General features: G+C 38.8%; 1 protein-coding gene across 1 annotated transcript in view; it reads right to left on the reverse strand.

Annotated features, from left to right (window-relative positions):
- The window catches only part of TRPC4 (transient receptor potential cation channel subfamily C member 4), a gene marked incomplete at both ends in the record, with an annotated part of 99,669 nt that extends 82,822 nt beyond the window's left edge, over positions 1–16,847 (reverse strand). The window contains one exon of the mRNA XM_084296704.1: positions 16,470–16,847. Coding sequence (XP_084152830.1) covers positions 16,470–16,847 — 378 coding nt within the window. The remainder of the gene's footprint in view (positions 1–16,469) is intronic.
- Positions 16,848–17,105: the final 258 nt, after the last annotated feature.

Below are 17,105 nucleotides of genomic sequence, written 5' to 3' on the forward strand. Positions count from 1 at the left end.
AGATTATTTCTGACACATCATAATAAAACTCATATAAGCCTCTCACAAAGTTAGCATGATGAAAAAAGCAAATATCAAAACTTCCTGAATATTCAGAAGTAGATGTGGTTGGGTCCTTCCCAAGAGAATTTTCTTAAATGCATGCATAGATTCTTTTCTGAAAGGCAAAATGGTTTGTAAAGGCAAAATCATTTTAACTATGTTTATATCTGACATTCTCTCCCCAGAGGTCCTGTGTTTCTGCTTTAATTAGAAAAATTTGGTTGATGTGGCAAAGTTTCGGTAACAGGGATGCTGCAGGGATATCTTCTGTGAGAAGAGCCCAAAGGCTGCCCCACGTTAGGTAAGAGTCAGCTCCATCCAGCTCTGAAAGATACTTGGCCAAAGCTGACTAATGCTAGTTGCACATCTCTGAGAGCATATTTAAGAAAGAGGAAAACTGCTGTACAACAGCAGCTGGGAGAGGAGGGAGAAACTGTAGGGAGAAAAAATTCTGAAGACACCACAATCAATGCAGAAGGAGAGCAGGATGTGCTCCAGGTGCCAGAGCAGAAGTTCCCCTGCAGCCTGTGGAGAGGACCCTGGTGGAGCAGGGCGTCCCCCTGTAGCTCACAGAGTACCATGGTGGAGCAGATCTCCACACTGCAGCCTGTAGAGGAGCCCATAGTGGAGCAAGAGGCCTCGTGTGAGCTGCTGCCTGTGGCGGACCAATGTTGGAGCAGCTTGGTACTGAAGGATGGATGCCAAGGTCCAGATCCATATTTCAGCTGTTCTTGAAGAAATTCTGTCTATGGGAAGTCCATATAGGTTCAGTTCAAGAAGTAGAACATCTTGTAGGAGAAATTCCAGTTTGGAACAGGGGAAGAAAGCAAAGATATAGGAGCAGCAGATAAAGCATTATGTCTAAGCACAACTCCCCTTTGCCATTTCTCTGCACTGCTCAGCAGGAAAAGATAGAGCTTGATGTGGGATGAGGGTGAACATGAGGTGAGCAGGTGTTTTAAATTTGCTTTTAGTTTCTCATTGGTCTAGTCTGTTAGTAATAGGAAATAAATTACTCTCCCTAAATTGAGTCTGTTTAACTTGTGACAGTAATTGGTGAGCAATATCCTTATTGTTCTCTCAGTCTTTGAGCCCCTCTTCATTGTATCTTCTCCCCCAGTCCCTTTGAGGAGAGGGAGTGAGAGATAGCTGTGTACTGTAATTTCAATAGCTATCAGGATGAATCATAGAATCGTTAAGGTGGGAAAAGACCTCTAAGATCATCTGGTCCAACTGTCCCCCAATGACCAATATCACCCACTAATCCATGTCCCTAAGCACCACTTCCAACCTTTCCTTGAACACCCCCAGGATCAGTGACTCCACCACTTCCCTGGGCAACCCATCCCAATACCTGAATACTCTTTCTGAGAACAAATGTCTCCTCATTTCCAACCTGAACCTCCCCTGGCACAACTTGAGGCCATTTCCTCTAGTCCTGTCACTAGTTACCAGCGAGAAGAGGCTGACCCCCAGCTTTCCACACCTTCCTTTCAGGAAGTTGTAGAGAGCAATAAGCTCTCCCCTGAGCCTCCTCTTCTCCAGACCAAACACCCCCAGTTCCCTCAGCTGCTCCTCGCAGGACTTGTGCTCCAGGCCCTTCTCTACCTTTGTAGGTCTTCTCTGGACACACTCCAGGGCCTTGATGTCCTTCTTGTAGTGAGGGACCCAAAACTGAACACAGTACGAGCACAGCACCAGGTGTGGCCTCAGCAGAGCAGAGTACAGGGGGACAATCACCTCCCTGGTCCTGTTGGCTACACTATTCCTGATACAAGCCAGGATGCTGTTGGCCTTCTTGGCCATCTGGAAATACTGCTAGTCTATCTTCAGGTAAGCATCAACCAACACCCCTGGATCCTTTTCCTCTGCACAACTTTTCAGCCACTCTGCCCCAAGCCTGTAGCACTGCATGGGCTTGTTGTGATCAAAGTGCAGGATCAGGCATTTAGCCATGTTGAACCTCATCCCACTGGCCTCTGCCCATTGATCCAACCTGTCCAGGTCCCTCTGCAGGCTCTTGCTACTCTCTAGCAGATCAAAAACACCATAGAAGAAAAGCTCTTGCTCTTCCTTAGTTTTAGCCTTCACCCAAGCTGGCTCCAAAACTCAGTGGGAGAGGCAGAAGGAAACTGACTTGCTTCTCCAGGGAGGTCTTGAAAAAAATGGTAAAAAATGAGTTCTAACAGTCTGAAATGGATCCTTTGTTTATTTCCTGAATTTCACAGTTCTAGAAACAGAAAAGGTGTCCTGCTGGCTGTGGAATGAGAAACGTGGTTTTTAAAAAGGAGCTTTTGAAAAAAGAGGAATAATAGATTGGTGGCATCTTGAGAAATCAACAAACTGCTTAGGATATAAAAGTGTTTCAGAGGGAAGGGCAGGAATTAGCTAAACTTCTTTACAGCTGATTGCAATTACTTAGCATTATAAATTAATTTGAGATATCTTCACAGCTGGGAAGTAAACTTCACATCTAAGAAAATTAAAAAAGGTTATACACTCAAAGAACAAATTGGGAATCAGACAAATTTGCAAAACACTTAAGGAAAAAAGGTTCTATATATTTTCAAAATATTATGACAAATGAATGCAAAAGAGTATGGCAGAGACAAACCCCCATAAACCATAGAGAGGATTTAGAGAAATATTATAGTGAGAAGTTTCATAACCATGTTATTTCTGGTATGTTGCTCAGTTAGTGGTTTGTTATTAAGCAGCAGCTCTAACTTTCCAACCATCAAACAATAAGTCTTCCGACTTTGACAGATGAACAAGACTTGTTTTTGTGTAATTGAGGAGACTGAAGCTCATGCAGCCATGCTGGCATAGAAAAATTGAACTTTCTTTGAGAGGTAAAAGATTGTCAACTACATTTTATTAATGATAACTTCATCTGTGTTCATTTCCTTAATGATGGACGCTTTAAGATCCTCCTCTTCTGCTCTGCTCTCATGAGACCCCACACACAGTACTGTGTATGACTCTGGGGCCCCCAGCACAAGAAGGATGTGGAAGTGTTAGAATGAGTCCAGAGGAGGGGGCTGGAGCACTTCTCTTATTCAAAGGCTGAGAGAGTTGGGATTGTTCTGTCTGGAAAAGAGAAGGCTCCAGGGAGACATTGTGGCCTTAGGGGGCCTACAAGAAAGCTGGGGAGGGACTCTTTGTCAGGGAGCATACTGATAGGATGAGGAATGGCTTAAACTAAAAGAGGGTAGATTTAGATTAGATATTCGGAAGAAGTTCTTCACAATGTAGGTGTTGAGACACTGGAATAGGTTGCCCAGAGAAGCTGTGGATGCTCCATCCCTGGAGGTGTTCAAGGATGGGGCTTTGATCAACCTGTTCTAATGGAAGATGTCCCTGCCCATGGCAGAGGGTTTGGAACTGGATGATCTTTAAGGTCCCTTCCAACACAAACCATTCTATGATTCTAATTCTATGATGCTCTAAGATGTAAAAAGTTTGTTTGTTTGTTTGTTTAAGAAAATATATTTTTACTCTATTAAGTACATGGCAGTTACAGAGAACTAATAAGCAGAGATTTTCTGTAAATTTTCAGCAGCACCTGGGCCAGTACATAGCATGAAATATAAGGTTTTGGTGGTGAATATTTCAGGTTTTCCTTTTTCCTGCCACAAGGCTTCACACATGGTGACAAGCCTGAGGACTTCGATAATATTTTAGTACCAGCCTCTACTAGCTTAATTTGAAGGAGAAATAATTTTGCATCTTGCCAGTCCAGGGTGAAGATGTAGAAGATATGGATCTTGACACTGGCATGATATGCAATTAAGACTTCTATCAGTACAATATGTGACATGTGAAACTTCCACCCAGAAAGTGGTTGTTAAATTGACAGGGTAAATTGGTAGTAATCTAAGAAAAATAAGCCTCTGTAATCATGTTAATGGACTCTGTCAGCCACCCCATTGTGATTTTTGAATTTGTTGTGCTGTTCCAGCTGAATGTTAACAGGAAGGAATATTAGATGTAATAAAATCCCAAAAATTTCCTGAAAATGCTCTGGAGGTGGATGATTGAGGTCTTAAGAAAATTCTGGAGTGTCATCTCAACTATGCTAATAAATACCAGAAAAATCACACACACCTACCAAAGGAAAAAAATAATTATATATATATATATGTATATATATATATCATGAGAACACCAACTTCTTAAAAAGCTTTTATGAGTATTCATAATTAATTAAAAACAAATATAATTCTATCATAATGCACATGGTGGTGTGAAAATCAGATTTCATAAATTTCACTTCTTATAGAACAATTTGACAAAAGGTGACCTGTGACAAGAGTGTGACAAGAGGACGGGATTTATCTCCAGTTGAAAACAATTATAGTGTCTACATATGAGTTAGGTTTTTGAGCTTCCATTAAACCCAGTGCAAATCTAGGACCCAGCTCACTTGTCCCCATGTAGGTGCAATTTCAGATATTTCTGTAGGTGTCCTGTCTGACCTCCACTTGTCACTCCAGACAGGCACTGGTCTCTCAGAGGTCCTGTGTTGTATTTCCAGCCCCATATTCATCTCTGAAATGTCTCTAGAATGCCTCACATATCACTTGGTAATGACTCGTAAGCCCCTGACTTGGGCCCCTGGTCAATTCAGTCAATAAGGTCTACAGAACTATTTTTCATAGCTTAAGGTAACACTCAGATTTGGATGGCAGTGTAGGTGGAGGCCAGGCCTGTCCTGAGGCAGAAGACATCTCTTCACAAAGACACGGCTCTAGTACTACATTGCACTACATTCAGGAATCTGAATCGTGAGCTGGACACCCTAGCCCTTACATAAATATACCTGTATACATATTGCTTATATATAATGCATATCTTAGTCTATCTCATCATGAACAAAACCATTAATTGTCCTCTGAGAAGCTGCTCTAGTCAGAAGAGACACTGGATTGTTTACATTGCTTCTTGAATGTTTATGTATTTTGTTAACTTCAAAAGTTTACTTGCACAGCCAAATGAAAAGTAATTGGCTGTGTGCATTTCTAGACCTTACCTCAATCAAAGAAGGTTTTGTCTGTTGAACCTTTCAGTCTTTTTAATAGATGCATAACACTGGTGTCAGGGCTAGGTTTTTAGATTTTTTTTTAAGCATCAAAAGCATCAGAATCTTTAGTCAAAACTATCTGCATAGCTGTTGAGTTAACGGGAAGTAAAGGCAGGCAAGTTTAGCAAATAGATTCCAGGCATGGGGGTTTATGAAAATAACAGTACAGGGTCTAATAACTGTAGAAGGCAGAGATTTTAGAATTTTTGTTTGTTTTCTATGTGTATGCTGTACCTATTTGGATAGTAAACTTGAATGAGTGTCATAAAATGGCAATCAATAAATATAAAAAGAAGGGAAAAGAAGACAGTATTGAATATGGGAACTGTTGAGGAGAAATATGACTTTTCTACAGATCTCATTTTTGCATAAATCCTTTAGAGATTTTGATTTATTTTCAATTTTCTAAAGATTTTAATATAGTTTAGATTTTTAATTGTTTATGGCTAATTTTCATGCATCTCCTTGCAGTAGAAAAGTGCTTTTATTTGCAGGAGAAGTTAAAATAAAGAAGTGTGAAAAAGCAAGTGAATAATGACATAAAATAATTATTACAAATTAGTAACATTTAGAGTTTGGGTAGAAGTTTAGTTCACCAATTGTCTTTGAACTAAATGTATATTTGTCATCATCAAATTTTTATTTATTTATTTATTTTATTATTTTTTAAATTCTACAAACTGCTAAAATGGAGGATTATATTATACTTTGTTTAAATTACCATTGATACTGCTACCCGCCAATAATCTAGTCTTAAAGACTATGACACTCTGGCAATATGTATGTTGCCAATAGCAAAATGGCTCATCATTTTGTACATTTCAAGAAACTATCACATTCCCCCATATTTTGGCATGCTTATTTTTTGTTTGTTTGTTAGTTTGTTTGACAGTGCTTTACATTTGGAATTTATGATTTAGCATTTGTTACAAGGTGATGGGTGCATATTGTAGAATACTGAAATTGCCAACAGCTCTATTTAAGGGCACCAATATCAGCTTCTGAAGTCTTTCTTTAGCGATTGTCACTTTTTTTTTTTTTTTTTTCTTTTCTATACAGCCACCCCCCTACTTCCGATGCATATAAACATAGGATATGTGAGTTTATTGCCAAGATGTAATGTCACTTGTGGCTTCTTTTTATTATTATTATTATTATTATTGAACTTGAAAACAGTTCTCTCTAAAAATGAATTAAAGAACATTATTTTTGTAAATCCATATCTCCATCTTTTGTGCAATTAGTCACTGATGCCTTTATGGTACATTTCTCCTTCAGAGTTACATGTTTTTTTTTTGCATGTGCCCAAAATGTTGTATTAAAAACTGAATATGTGGATAGGCTTCTATATAAATTTCATTAATAAACTGATTTATACTTTACATAGCCTCTCCCATTCATCTCTGTCTATCAATATTTTAAAACCTGCCAGAGAATTTAAATTAATAAGATGCCACTGGAAAAATAAATAAATAAATAAATAAATAACTCATCTACCCACTCAGAGTGGGAAGATTCAACTTTGTGTCCTCATATTCCACTTCAAGCCTATGTACTTGAAGCCTTACAAAATAGCTTCGCTTCCCTCCTCCATACTCCTTACTAGCTAGACTGTCATTAATCAGAACATTCAAAAAGGCACTTAGTTCATGAACTTTTGTGGGAGACATTTTCAAAACAAAAGTGATGCTTTAATCTCAATAGACGAAGAGCATTACAAAAGTGACTGTGACTGATATTTTCCAAAGTTACTGGAGAAACATAAGAAAAACTACAAGGCATCATGCAGTCCTCATAAAATCTTTCTCTTTCTGCCCCAGCCTCATCAAAATAAGTCCCAGTTCTGTAACTGGGTGAAAATCTGAAATAACCTTGTAAAATATCAGATCCAACATCTTTGGGTTTAAAGTCCATTGCGGGTGAGCTAGGCCTACAACCAGTACATATTCATTTGGTCCTCTCCATCATGACCTGCACTTTTACTATGAGGAGGTACAACCCCCAAACACTATGAGGTTGTGGGGCAACACAGAGCTGAGACAATGATATTATCTCATTTGGCCTGAAAGGAAAATAATGGACTGAAGCTAACTGAATACTCTGGGTCTACTAAGAGTCTACTAAGTGGGAGATGAGGCCACATGTGGGGGATTTTTCAGGAGCCAAGAGCTCTGTCAGCTTCTGTTAAAGAAGTGTCAAATCTAGGCTGCTACCATCTCAATCAAGGAAAATGACTCTTTAGGCTCTGTGTTGCTTTCATGCTGTTTCCTGATTTTTCAACTTTAGACTTTTTATCTATTTTTGGGATACTGCCAGACTGAAGGCACTTTGCCTGAAAAGCTGCCTAGCTTTGCTGTTTGTGTCCTTTCCTAGACAGTTTAAGTGAGTGCCTGAACATCCAAGTAGCAATGGTTTAGATACTATACTGTGCAACACTCTTTACACATGCTTTTATGGGGCCAGTCCTCTCCCTAGCTGTTCTCCCACATACTTGCATTCTTCCCCAAACTAGATGGCAATACAGCTAAAAACAAAACAAACAAAAACAAGCAAACAAACAAAACAAACAAAAACAAACAGATGTTGAACATATGATCAGTCTTGTTTTATTCTAATCAGAATTGCATGCAGTAGAGTCAAGTGAAACACAACTTTTATTGTCAACACCTCGTCTTCTCTTCTGCCTTCCCCCACTCCAAATAATTATCAATCAGCTAAAGTCATCAAGATTTATAAAATATAACTTTAGCTTGTGACAGCACAATAATGTCCCTTCAACCCACCTCCCAAAAACTCTTGGGACAGCCAGCTGATACTCTGCCGTAACTCTTCCTGTCCAGGAGTACACACTGGTTGCTAATACACATAAATGCCAGAGCAAGCTCTGAGGTGCTGCTCTGCCTGTCACCCAAAGCAAGAAGTTAGCCAGACCCTGTTGTAGCTGTCTTCTAGCTCTTTCAACACCCAAATGTGGGACGATGGACTGGGACCTCCCAGAGTTAAGGTGCTGCCACGCCATGCCCTGGGACCCAGAATTCCAGTGTGTCCTGGATCCTCTTGTTCATACATAGCTAAATGTCCATGTCAAGCATTGTGCATGTGGCATACAGTACCATTAGTATATGTTTGGCTGAGTTATATGGATGGATTCACATCTAGTAAGAACAGTATCAGAGTTGTCACCTTCTTGCATACTTCACATCTCACCTATCTCTGCCTGATGCTACATTCCTTGTAAAATTAAAACGTATAGTCACAGTTTGCTGTCCTAACCCCCTTCACCAAAACTTAATCCCTTTAATTTCAGTCCTTTCCCTTAGTGATAAAGGATAAAACATACTATCCCTTTTATTCAGCTGCTCAGAAAAATGCCTGTTGTAGTCTACCATGACCAGAGAAGTTACTTGAAGAGGTCCTTAAAAACTGAGGAAGAAGGGTTGCTCACGAGTCTACCTGGAGAGAAAATCATAACTATACATACGCTTTTTCTGAAGGAGTCTCATAATACTGTAGTGAAATCAGAAATTTGAACACAGAGCTCTGAGTGCAACCTAAATGATAGCTAACCAGATTAGTAGAAAGCATGGAAAGAAGTGAGGTGGTGGAAGAGGTTTCTGTAAAGTGAATATATGTTACTTTGGGGTGGTTGGATGGACATTTCCAGGTCCACTATAGCCAATTGGCACTGACAAGCCCTGCTGTAATTATCTCCATTTTCACTAACTTGTAGTCTTGAAAGGGCGAGAAAAAAATCATGAAGGTATTGAGATGCTAATTCAGGTATAAGCATCTTTTACCACTTTCCAAACACATGCCAGACTCTTTTACCTCATTTCTGGCACCAATATGCAATAGGCTCTTTGTCAAGGCACATGCTGAATGTATTTAACTCATTCGGTAGATATGAAGTTTTGGAGGTTTGGGTTTTGTTTGTTCTAATTAATCATTTTTTCCCCCTTTTGTAAATGAAACACACATCTCACAACATTTTTTCAAAGGTGGAATTAACTGAAGCAATTCTGACAGGCATTTCCTAAGCTAGGTCTTCACAAAGTACGTATACAAAAGATAAGAAAAATTTAGTATCATGTACCTTGACAGGATACTCTCTGAAGTACTGTCCTCAATTACTCCTTCCACTTGCAATCCCCTTACATTTGTGAATGCTAGTCTGGCATTAGCCTGTTGCTTTTTTCAGACACCTGCAAAAAGTTATCTCCAGGGTGTCCACTTTTCAAAATACTGGCAGTGTCACAAGATCATTTTCTAACAGTAAACAGGGAGGCGCTACCATGTGCTTTTGCTAGGCAGGCAATGCCTGTAAATACTGCAGTTATGTTCCAGTGCCCTAAATCTAGACTGTCAGATAATATGGTACTACATAGATTCAAGTTAAATAACTATGACTTCAGTTTCACTTATGTGTTTTGTAGCATCCTCAAGAGGCTGCTGCCATCTTCCCTGAATATAAATGCATATCTAGGAAGTCAGCCACCCAGGTAGAGACTGATGCCTGGGTTTGTCAACCAGCAGAGCATATTGTGGTTTAGATACAGGTATTGTAATCCTTTTTTTTTTTTTTTTTTTTTTTTTTTTGTGCTTCCTAACCCACATCCCATCTGTGGATGGTGATATATGTAGTTTAATAATATAAAAATATTTCTGACAGATACTAATTTTTAAAGAACGATGGCCTTTTTCCCTTCTTAATTTGGCATTTGACTATCTATCAGGGTAAGCAACAAGTGTCTTGGCAGATAATTCAGGACATATGGCTTTGAAAAACTGATAATTTAAAAGTACTTGAGCAAGTTTCTTCAATTCATTCACCTTAAATTGTGTTATTTTCTTTTATGTACTCTGTAGCAGCTGCTGCAGCTAAAATGTGTAGAAAATATAATGCAGTTGACAAATAACCTTTTCCTTAGTTATGTTGATGTATACCATAAAAACCTCACTCAGAAACTGAATAACAGTAGGAGTCAAATACAGATCAAAGCTATTAAATATACATGGCTCATCCGTAGTCACCAGATGGCACCGGATATATCCATATACTGATAATCAGCTTAAAGCTACTGTAACCCTTGTGGTCATTGAAATGCAAAACACATCACTTATGGATATTAAGTTGCTCCCAATAGCTGAGTGGTCAGTAGACTGCAGACCTTATATTAAGCTTTAACAAGATCTGATTTTTATTTTGTTTTATTTTATTTTATTTTATTTTATTTTATTTTATTTTATTTTATTTTATTTTATTTTATTTATTTTATTCTATTTTTTGAAGAAGGGAAACATCAAAGATGAAGATACATCTTCCAAATCTGAAGATAATGGTTGGAATTTTTTTACAAAAATGAAGGAATATACCATTATTTTAATTAAATGCATTGATTTTTGGTTATAATTAGGATCATTTCATTTCATTTTGGTTGGAAAAGACCTCTAAGATCATCAAGTCTAACCATTAATCTAGCACTGCAAAATCTACCACTAGACCATGTCTTAAACACCACATCTACAGGTCTTTTGAATGCCTTCAAGGATTCAAAACTACTCCAAACTCCAGGGACTCAACTACTTCCCTGAGCAGCCTGTTCCAATGCTTTACAACCCTTTCAGTGAAGAATTTTTTCCTAATATCAAACTTAATCCTCCCTAGTGCAACTTGAGGCCATCTTGTCTTGTCCTATTTCTTGTTGCTTGGGAGAAAAGACTGACCCCCACCTTGCTATAGCCTCTTTCAAGGTAACTGTAGAACACAATAAGGTCTCACCTGACCCTTCTTTTCTCTAGGCTAAATAAACCCAGTTCCCTCAACTGATTCCTAGAAGACTTGTTCTCCAGACTCTTCACCATCTTTGTTTCCCTTCTCTGAACATACTCCAGGGACTCAATGCCCTTGTAACTAGGGGCCCAAAACTGAACAGAGTAGTCAAGGTGCTTCCTCGCCAGGGCCCAGTACGGGGAACAAATACAGATCACTTCCCTAATCCTGCTGGCCACACCATTTCTAATACAAGCTTATTTCTAGTACAGGCTGTTGGTCTTCTTGGACATTTGAGGCACTGCTGGCTCATATTCAATCAGCTAATGCCAGTTGACTATCCCCTGATAGCCAGGACTGCCAATAGATGATGTCAGGCGGCCTAGTGAGCACTTTCACCAGCTTCTTCATTACCCTTGGTTGGCCCCATAGACTTGTGTACATCTAAATGGAGTAGAAGGTCACTAACTATTTTGTCTTGAATTCTAAGGGCTTCATTCTGCTCCCTGTCCCAATCTAACAGCTCAGGAGCCTGGGCACCCAGAGAACAACTGGTCCTACTAATGAAGACTGAGGCAAAGATTTCAAATCTCTTTACAGATTTTTATTTTTTTATTTTTAAATATTTCAATGTTTTAAAGAATCAAAATTTTGAGAAAAAAAAATAGTTCTTTCAAAAGATACTTCAACTGTCTTAAAGAATCGTAGCTTTCTGTTGACAACAAGCAATTTATTTATTATTTTTTTTTGGCTCTCTGTTATTGCTAATAAACTCTTGAAAGCCTATGCTTAAAAATCCTTTAATTTTATGAATATTATCACATTATTGCATGAAGATGAAGCTGAAATTAGCTATACCTCATATATAGGATATTATCTCATTAATATAAATCAGTGAAAGCTAATTGATTTAACTGTAAATCATAAGTAATGCTTATTAATATTATTACTTTTTATTATATTATTCTTTGTATGCTTACAACTTTAATCACCAATAAAGTATTTGGGAATCTAAACTCTTTCTTGAGCTTGGCAGTATTTAGCACACACATTTTTCTAATTCCCTATTCATCCGTCTCCTCTGCAAATAACTTCTCTTCAAGGAGAACAAAAATAAAAAATAAAAAAGCAAAAGGGTGAAATCTTGACCTCACTGAATCAGTGGCAAAACCCCCACTAACATCAAGGGCTGGGATTTTAGCACACATGACCAGCTTTACACAAAGGAGAAGAAAACAAACAGACAAAGATATCATGCTATTTAAAGTACGGAGTCTGAAAATGGATCGTCATCTAAACAATATGGCAAATATTTATAAATTACAAAAGTAATCAAATAAAAGTTTGAAATAGAGTTTTGAAAGGACCTTGATTCTCTAGGGAAAATGTAGCTTTCTTTCTAAATACTGAACATATAAGTTTTAGTATATAATTCTAAGCATTCAGATTTTATATCTTTAATCCGTTTTAATGAATTTTCAGCCAGAGTGCTGCTTTTGATTATGCTAAATATTCAGTATTATCTGCTTCACTGCAGCAAAATGCTTACTACAAAAATGTAATCTATATCTGCATTGACTTCATCATGAACTGTTCCTAAAAATGAACCAATGTTATTATCTACATTTACAACACCCATAGAAACATAGTGGTTGGTGGGGTCACCAGTGCAAACAAAGGTGTGAACATGCAAATAATCACAGCTTTTTTAAAGGTCATTTTTTGCAAGCACTAGCTTGTAGGCAATATTTTTCTTTGCAATGGACAGACCTAGCCTTGTACAGACACAAATGGAGATGTTACTTTTCAAGTGATTTGTGATTATTCTTCATGTTTTACAGTAGTGGGCAGACCCTTAGCAAATGTTGTGAAAAAAGAGCTTTTGTAAAACACTTTGCCATGTTAAATGTGAGGAGGATGTAAATACTGTTATCCCACAAGGAAAGACAGGAAAAGAAAAAGAAGCAGTACTCTTCATACCATCCAGTTGTGGAGTGTGGCACTGAAATATTTTTAAGTTTGAGCCAATAGTGCTAACCTCCACTTTGGACCAACCAGTTTGTGCCTAATTTAACACTGTAGTATGTACTCAACAGGCAAACCTATCTTTTGTCTTCTATAGTATGCTATAGCAGGGGCAACTTTATTGCACTATACAGGTACCTTAAAGGAGGCTGTAGTGAGGTGGGGGTTGGTCTATTTTCTCACGTGCCTGGTGACAGGACAAGGGGGAATGGGCTAAAGTTGCACCAGGGGAGGTTTAGGTTGAATGTTAGGAAGAATTTCTTTACGAAAAGGGTTGTTAGGCATTGGAACAGGCTGCCCAGGGAAGTGGTTGAGTCACCATCCCTGAAAGTCTTTAAAAGACGTTTAGAAGTAGAACTTAGTGATATGGTTTAGTGGAGGACTTGTTAGTATTAGGTCAGAGGTTGGACTCAATGATCTTGGAGGTCTTTTCCAACCTAGATGATTCTGTGATTCTGTGAGCTTCTACTATTTGTACTCCAGCACTGAGTCACTGTCCCCAGAGAGCAGAGCTCGGCACCTGCCCCTCCGCTCCCCTCCTGAGGAAGCTGCAGGCTGCCATGAGGCATCCCCTCAGCTTGCTGTGCTCTGTGGGGACCGAGTCCCCTCAGTCTCTCTCTTCTTTTGGCTGAACAAATTAAATGATCTGTCGCTCCTCATGGCTCCCCATTTAGACTTTTTGCCATCTTTGTTGTCCTCCTTTGGATACATTCTAATAGTTCATGTCCTTCTTATATTGTGGAGACTGCACACACCAACCCAGAAAGTCTAAAGAACAGTCTGAAATCAAGAGCGTAGTACAAGGTAAATACGCAGGCTCTCTCTACAGTCCAAAAAGTGGTTTATGCTGTTTTAAGACATGTAATTTGGAAAGGCAGCATGAATTTCTCCCCCAGTATCTCTATTTTTCTCCATTGGTAAGGGGATCCCAGGCAGCCAGATCAGAGGTGGCTACTGCTCAGTGAGACAAACTCTGCTCTGCAGATGGCAGCTTCCATTACAGAGGCTGGAGAATGGTGACACAGGTGATTTAACTGACTTGGCACTGGGCTTTGCACGGAACCTTCTGGGTTCTGGTGCTTCACGTAGAGAAGTTCAATTTGTTGTATTCTTATCTGTACTGTCAGTGGGGAAATAATGAAATGAGCCAAAAATAAGGTGAATCTAGTTCTCCTCCCCTTCTCTGACATAAATCTGTTGTCATATAAAGGAATTCTGCTTTTACTGTCTAGAAGATAAGGCAGACACTCACATTTGTACAAAGACCTACTATATTTCTTTCTTTCCTTAACAAAAAGATCATATAATTCATGTTATTTTATCAGCAAAAATTATACACTTACTTATCATCTGCAATTCTACCTATAGCAAGTACATAATACTGTAATTAAATTTTATTGTATGCATTATCTGAGAGATCTCTAATCACTTCAACTTATTATTCATTGAAATGCATTCATACAGTAACTATAATATACAAAAAATGAAACAGATGAAAATAGAAGACAACATTATAACTATTTATAAGGATTCTCCTCCTGAAATAGTCTTAAGAATATCAGAATTTATAGGTTATGCCATCACCCATAAATTGAAGACAGGGCTGAAGTTCTGATTAATTGGGTCGTGTCTTACAATGAGCAGAGAGATGCCTCCATTACATGGAGACATTAAAACCTCTACTGAATTTAAGAAATTCTTCACTCTGAGTGTGGTGAGGCAGTGGAACAGGTTGCCCAGGGAAGCTGTGGATGCCCCATCCCTGGAAGTGTTCAAGGCCAGGCTGGATGGGGCTTTGAGCAACCTGGTCTAGCAGGAAGGGGTTTGGAACTAGGTGGTCTTTAAGGTCCCTTCCAACCCAAACCATTCTATGATTCTATGATTCAAGGGAATCTATGATTCAAAGGATTTCCTAAATTAATTCCCATAGACCATGTCTTTACAGTGTTATTCTTTTTGGAATGATTTGCATCTTTGAATGAATAAGGATTTCCCACAAATATCTTTGGAATACCAGTGAAATGGCAGAATGGCCAAACAGCTGGAAAATACATCATTTCCTGGTGATACCTTCATATTAGCTGGGTTTGCTTCTCATCTGTTCATTTCTTTTCCTTTCTCTTTAGATGAGACTTGACACGCCACTGCATGAATATTATTTGCCTAATTCACAGAATCACAGAATGGTTGAGGTTGGAAGGGTCCTCTGGAGATCAGCTGGTCCAACTCCTCTGCCAAGCACGGTCACCTAGACCACATTGCACAGGATTGCATCTAGGTGGGTTTTGAATATCTTCAAAGAAGGAGACTCCACAACCTCTCTGGGCAAGCTGTTCCAGTGCTCTGTCACCCTTACAGCAAAGAAACATTTCCTCATATTTAGCCAGAACTTCCTGTGTTTCAGTCTGTGCCTGTTGCCTCTGCCTTGTCGCTGGGCACCACTGAAAAGAGTCTGGTCCCATCCTCTTGACACCATCCCTTCAGATATTTGCATACATTGATCAGATCACCTCTCAGTTTGCTCTTCTCCAAGCTAAACAGGTCCAGCTCTCTCAGCCTCTCTTCGCATGAGAGATACTCCAGTCCCCAAATCATCTTAGTAGCCCTCTGGTGGACCCGCTCCAGGATCTCCATTGTAGCATTGTCTATCTATGTCCCTCCTGTACTGTAGAGCCTAGAACTTGATACAGTACTCCAGGTGTGGCTTTTCCAAGGCTGAGTAGAGGAGAAGAATCAGTTTCCTCAACCTTCTGACAACACTCTTCTGAATACACCCCAGGATACCATTGGCCTTCTTGGCCACAAAGGCACATTGCTGGCTCATGGTTAGCTTGCTGTCCACAAGGACTCCCAGGACCTTCTCTACAGAGCTTCTTTCCAGCAGGTCAGCTCCAAACCTGTATTGGTTCATGGGGTTATTCTGCCCCACGTGCAGGACCCTGCATTTGCCTTCAGTGCAAATTCAGTGCAGATTAAAGCAAGTTTATGTAAACTCTTGCTGAAGTAGAAGAAAATGTTTTATTTGGCTTAGAAAACAAGAGGGAGTTATGTGGCAGTCTCCAGCAGTCTTAGCTCAATCTATGCTCAGAAGGTGGCAGTCAGTGGGGAGTTACTTTTTTAAACCATGTCAGCAGTTTCACAAGCAAAACAATTTTACCAACTTCCAGATTTTCCTGAGTGAGTTTATCCTGGTTGCAAAACTCTTGACTTGAAGAATTTTGCCTTTATTTATTTATTTATTTTCACTACACTGTTCCAAAAGAGTGTTTTGAGGGTGTAAAAAGGATGCAATTGTTTTTATCTGTACTAGTTGGAAGCTAAGTCTCAAGTGACAACTACCTTAAGCCAATAAACCTGTGGACATGTGCAGATTTGACTGATCGAGAGAGATGTCTTAGAATAAACACAGTATCAAAACCATTGATTTTCTCATTTGAAATACTTGTGTGCAAGGATGACAGTTTACTTTTTGTGTGTGTGTACTCCCTTTGCAAATTCTTCTCTTTTCATCAGAGCAGACTAAAAACCTAGAACAAACCTGGTACATACCTGTTTCTCCCCACTGGGCTTCTTGTGGTTTAGCAGCAGCTCCACAGCACCAACTACTTCCTTTCGTATGGCATGCAAAAGAGCATCTCCCACATATACATTAAAACTTAAGAGCAGTTCAATTAGCTCAAGGTTCTCATTTTCAATTGCAATAAGGAGTGCAGTTCTTCCCAGAGGATCAATGCAATTAATATTGATCTTGAAATAAATTTCTGCTTCTTCCAAAGCTTTCTTCACACTGGCATAATCTCCTTTCTCCACGGCATTCAGATAGGCTTTCTCTGAATGGGACAGTTCAGATTCTGCTCGTACAATACGAAGAGGGATACGATCTCTGTAGGGAGCATTGACACTTCTTTTGTAGTAGAACTGGGCCATATTTTATGCCATTCTAATACTTTATCTCTGAAATATGAAAAGAAAGAATAAATCAATAATGTATTTTGGGGTACAGTACACCAAGTTAATATTTTTAATATATAAGTATTTAAATAAGAAATAATTTAAACTAAATAATAAACTAATAAACTGATGTTGAAAATAAACATAACTTTAAGAAGTATCCAAAAAAAAAAAAAAAACAAAATTTTGTGAGATCACCAACAAAGTGTGCGAAACAAAAACATAACCATCTTG

This window comes from Netta rufina (assembly GCF_964035555.1).
Source record: "Netta rufina genome assembly, chromosome: 1".
Classification (NCBI taxonomy): Eukaryota; Metazoa; Chordata; class Aves; order Anseriformes; family Anatidae; genus Netta; species Netta rufina.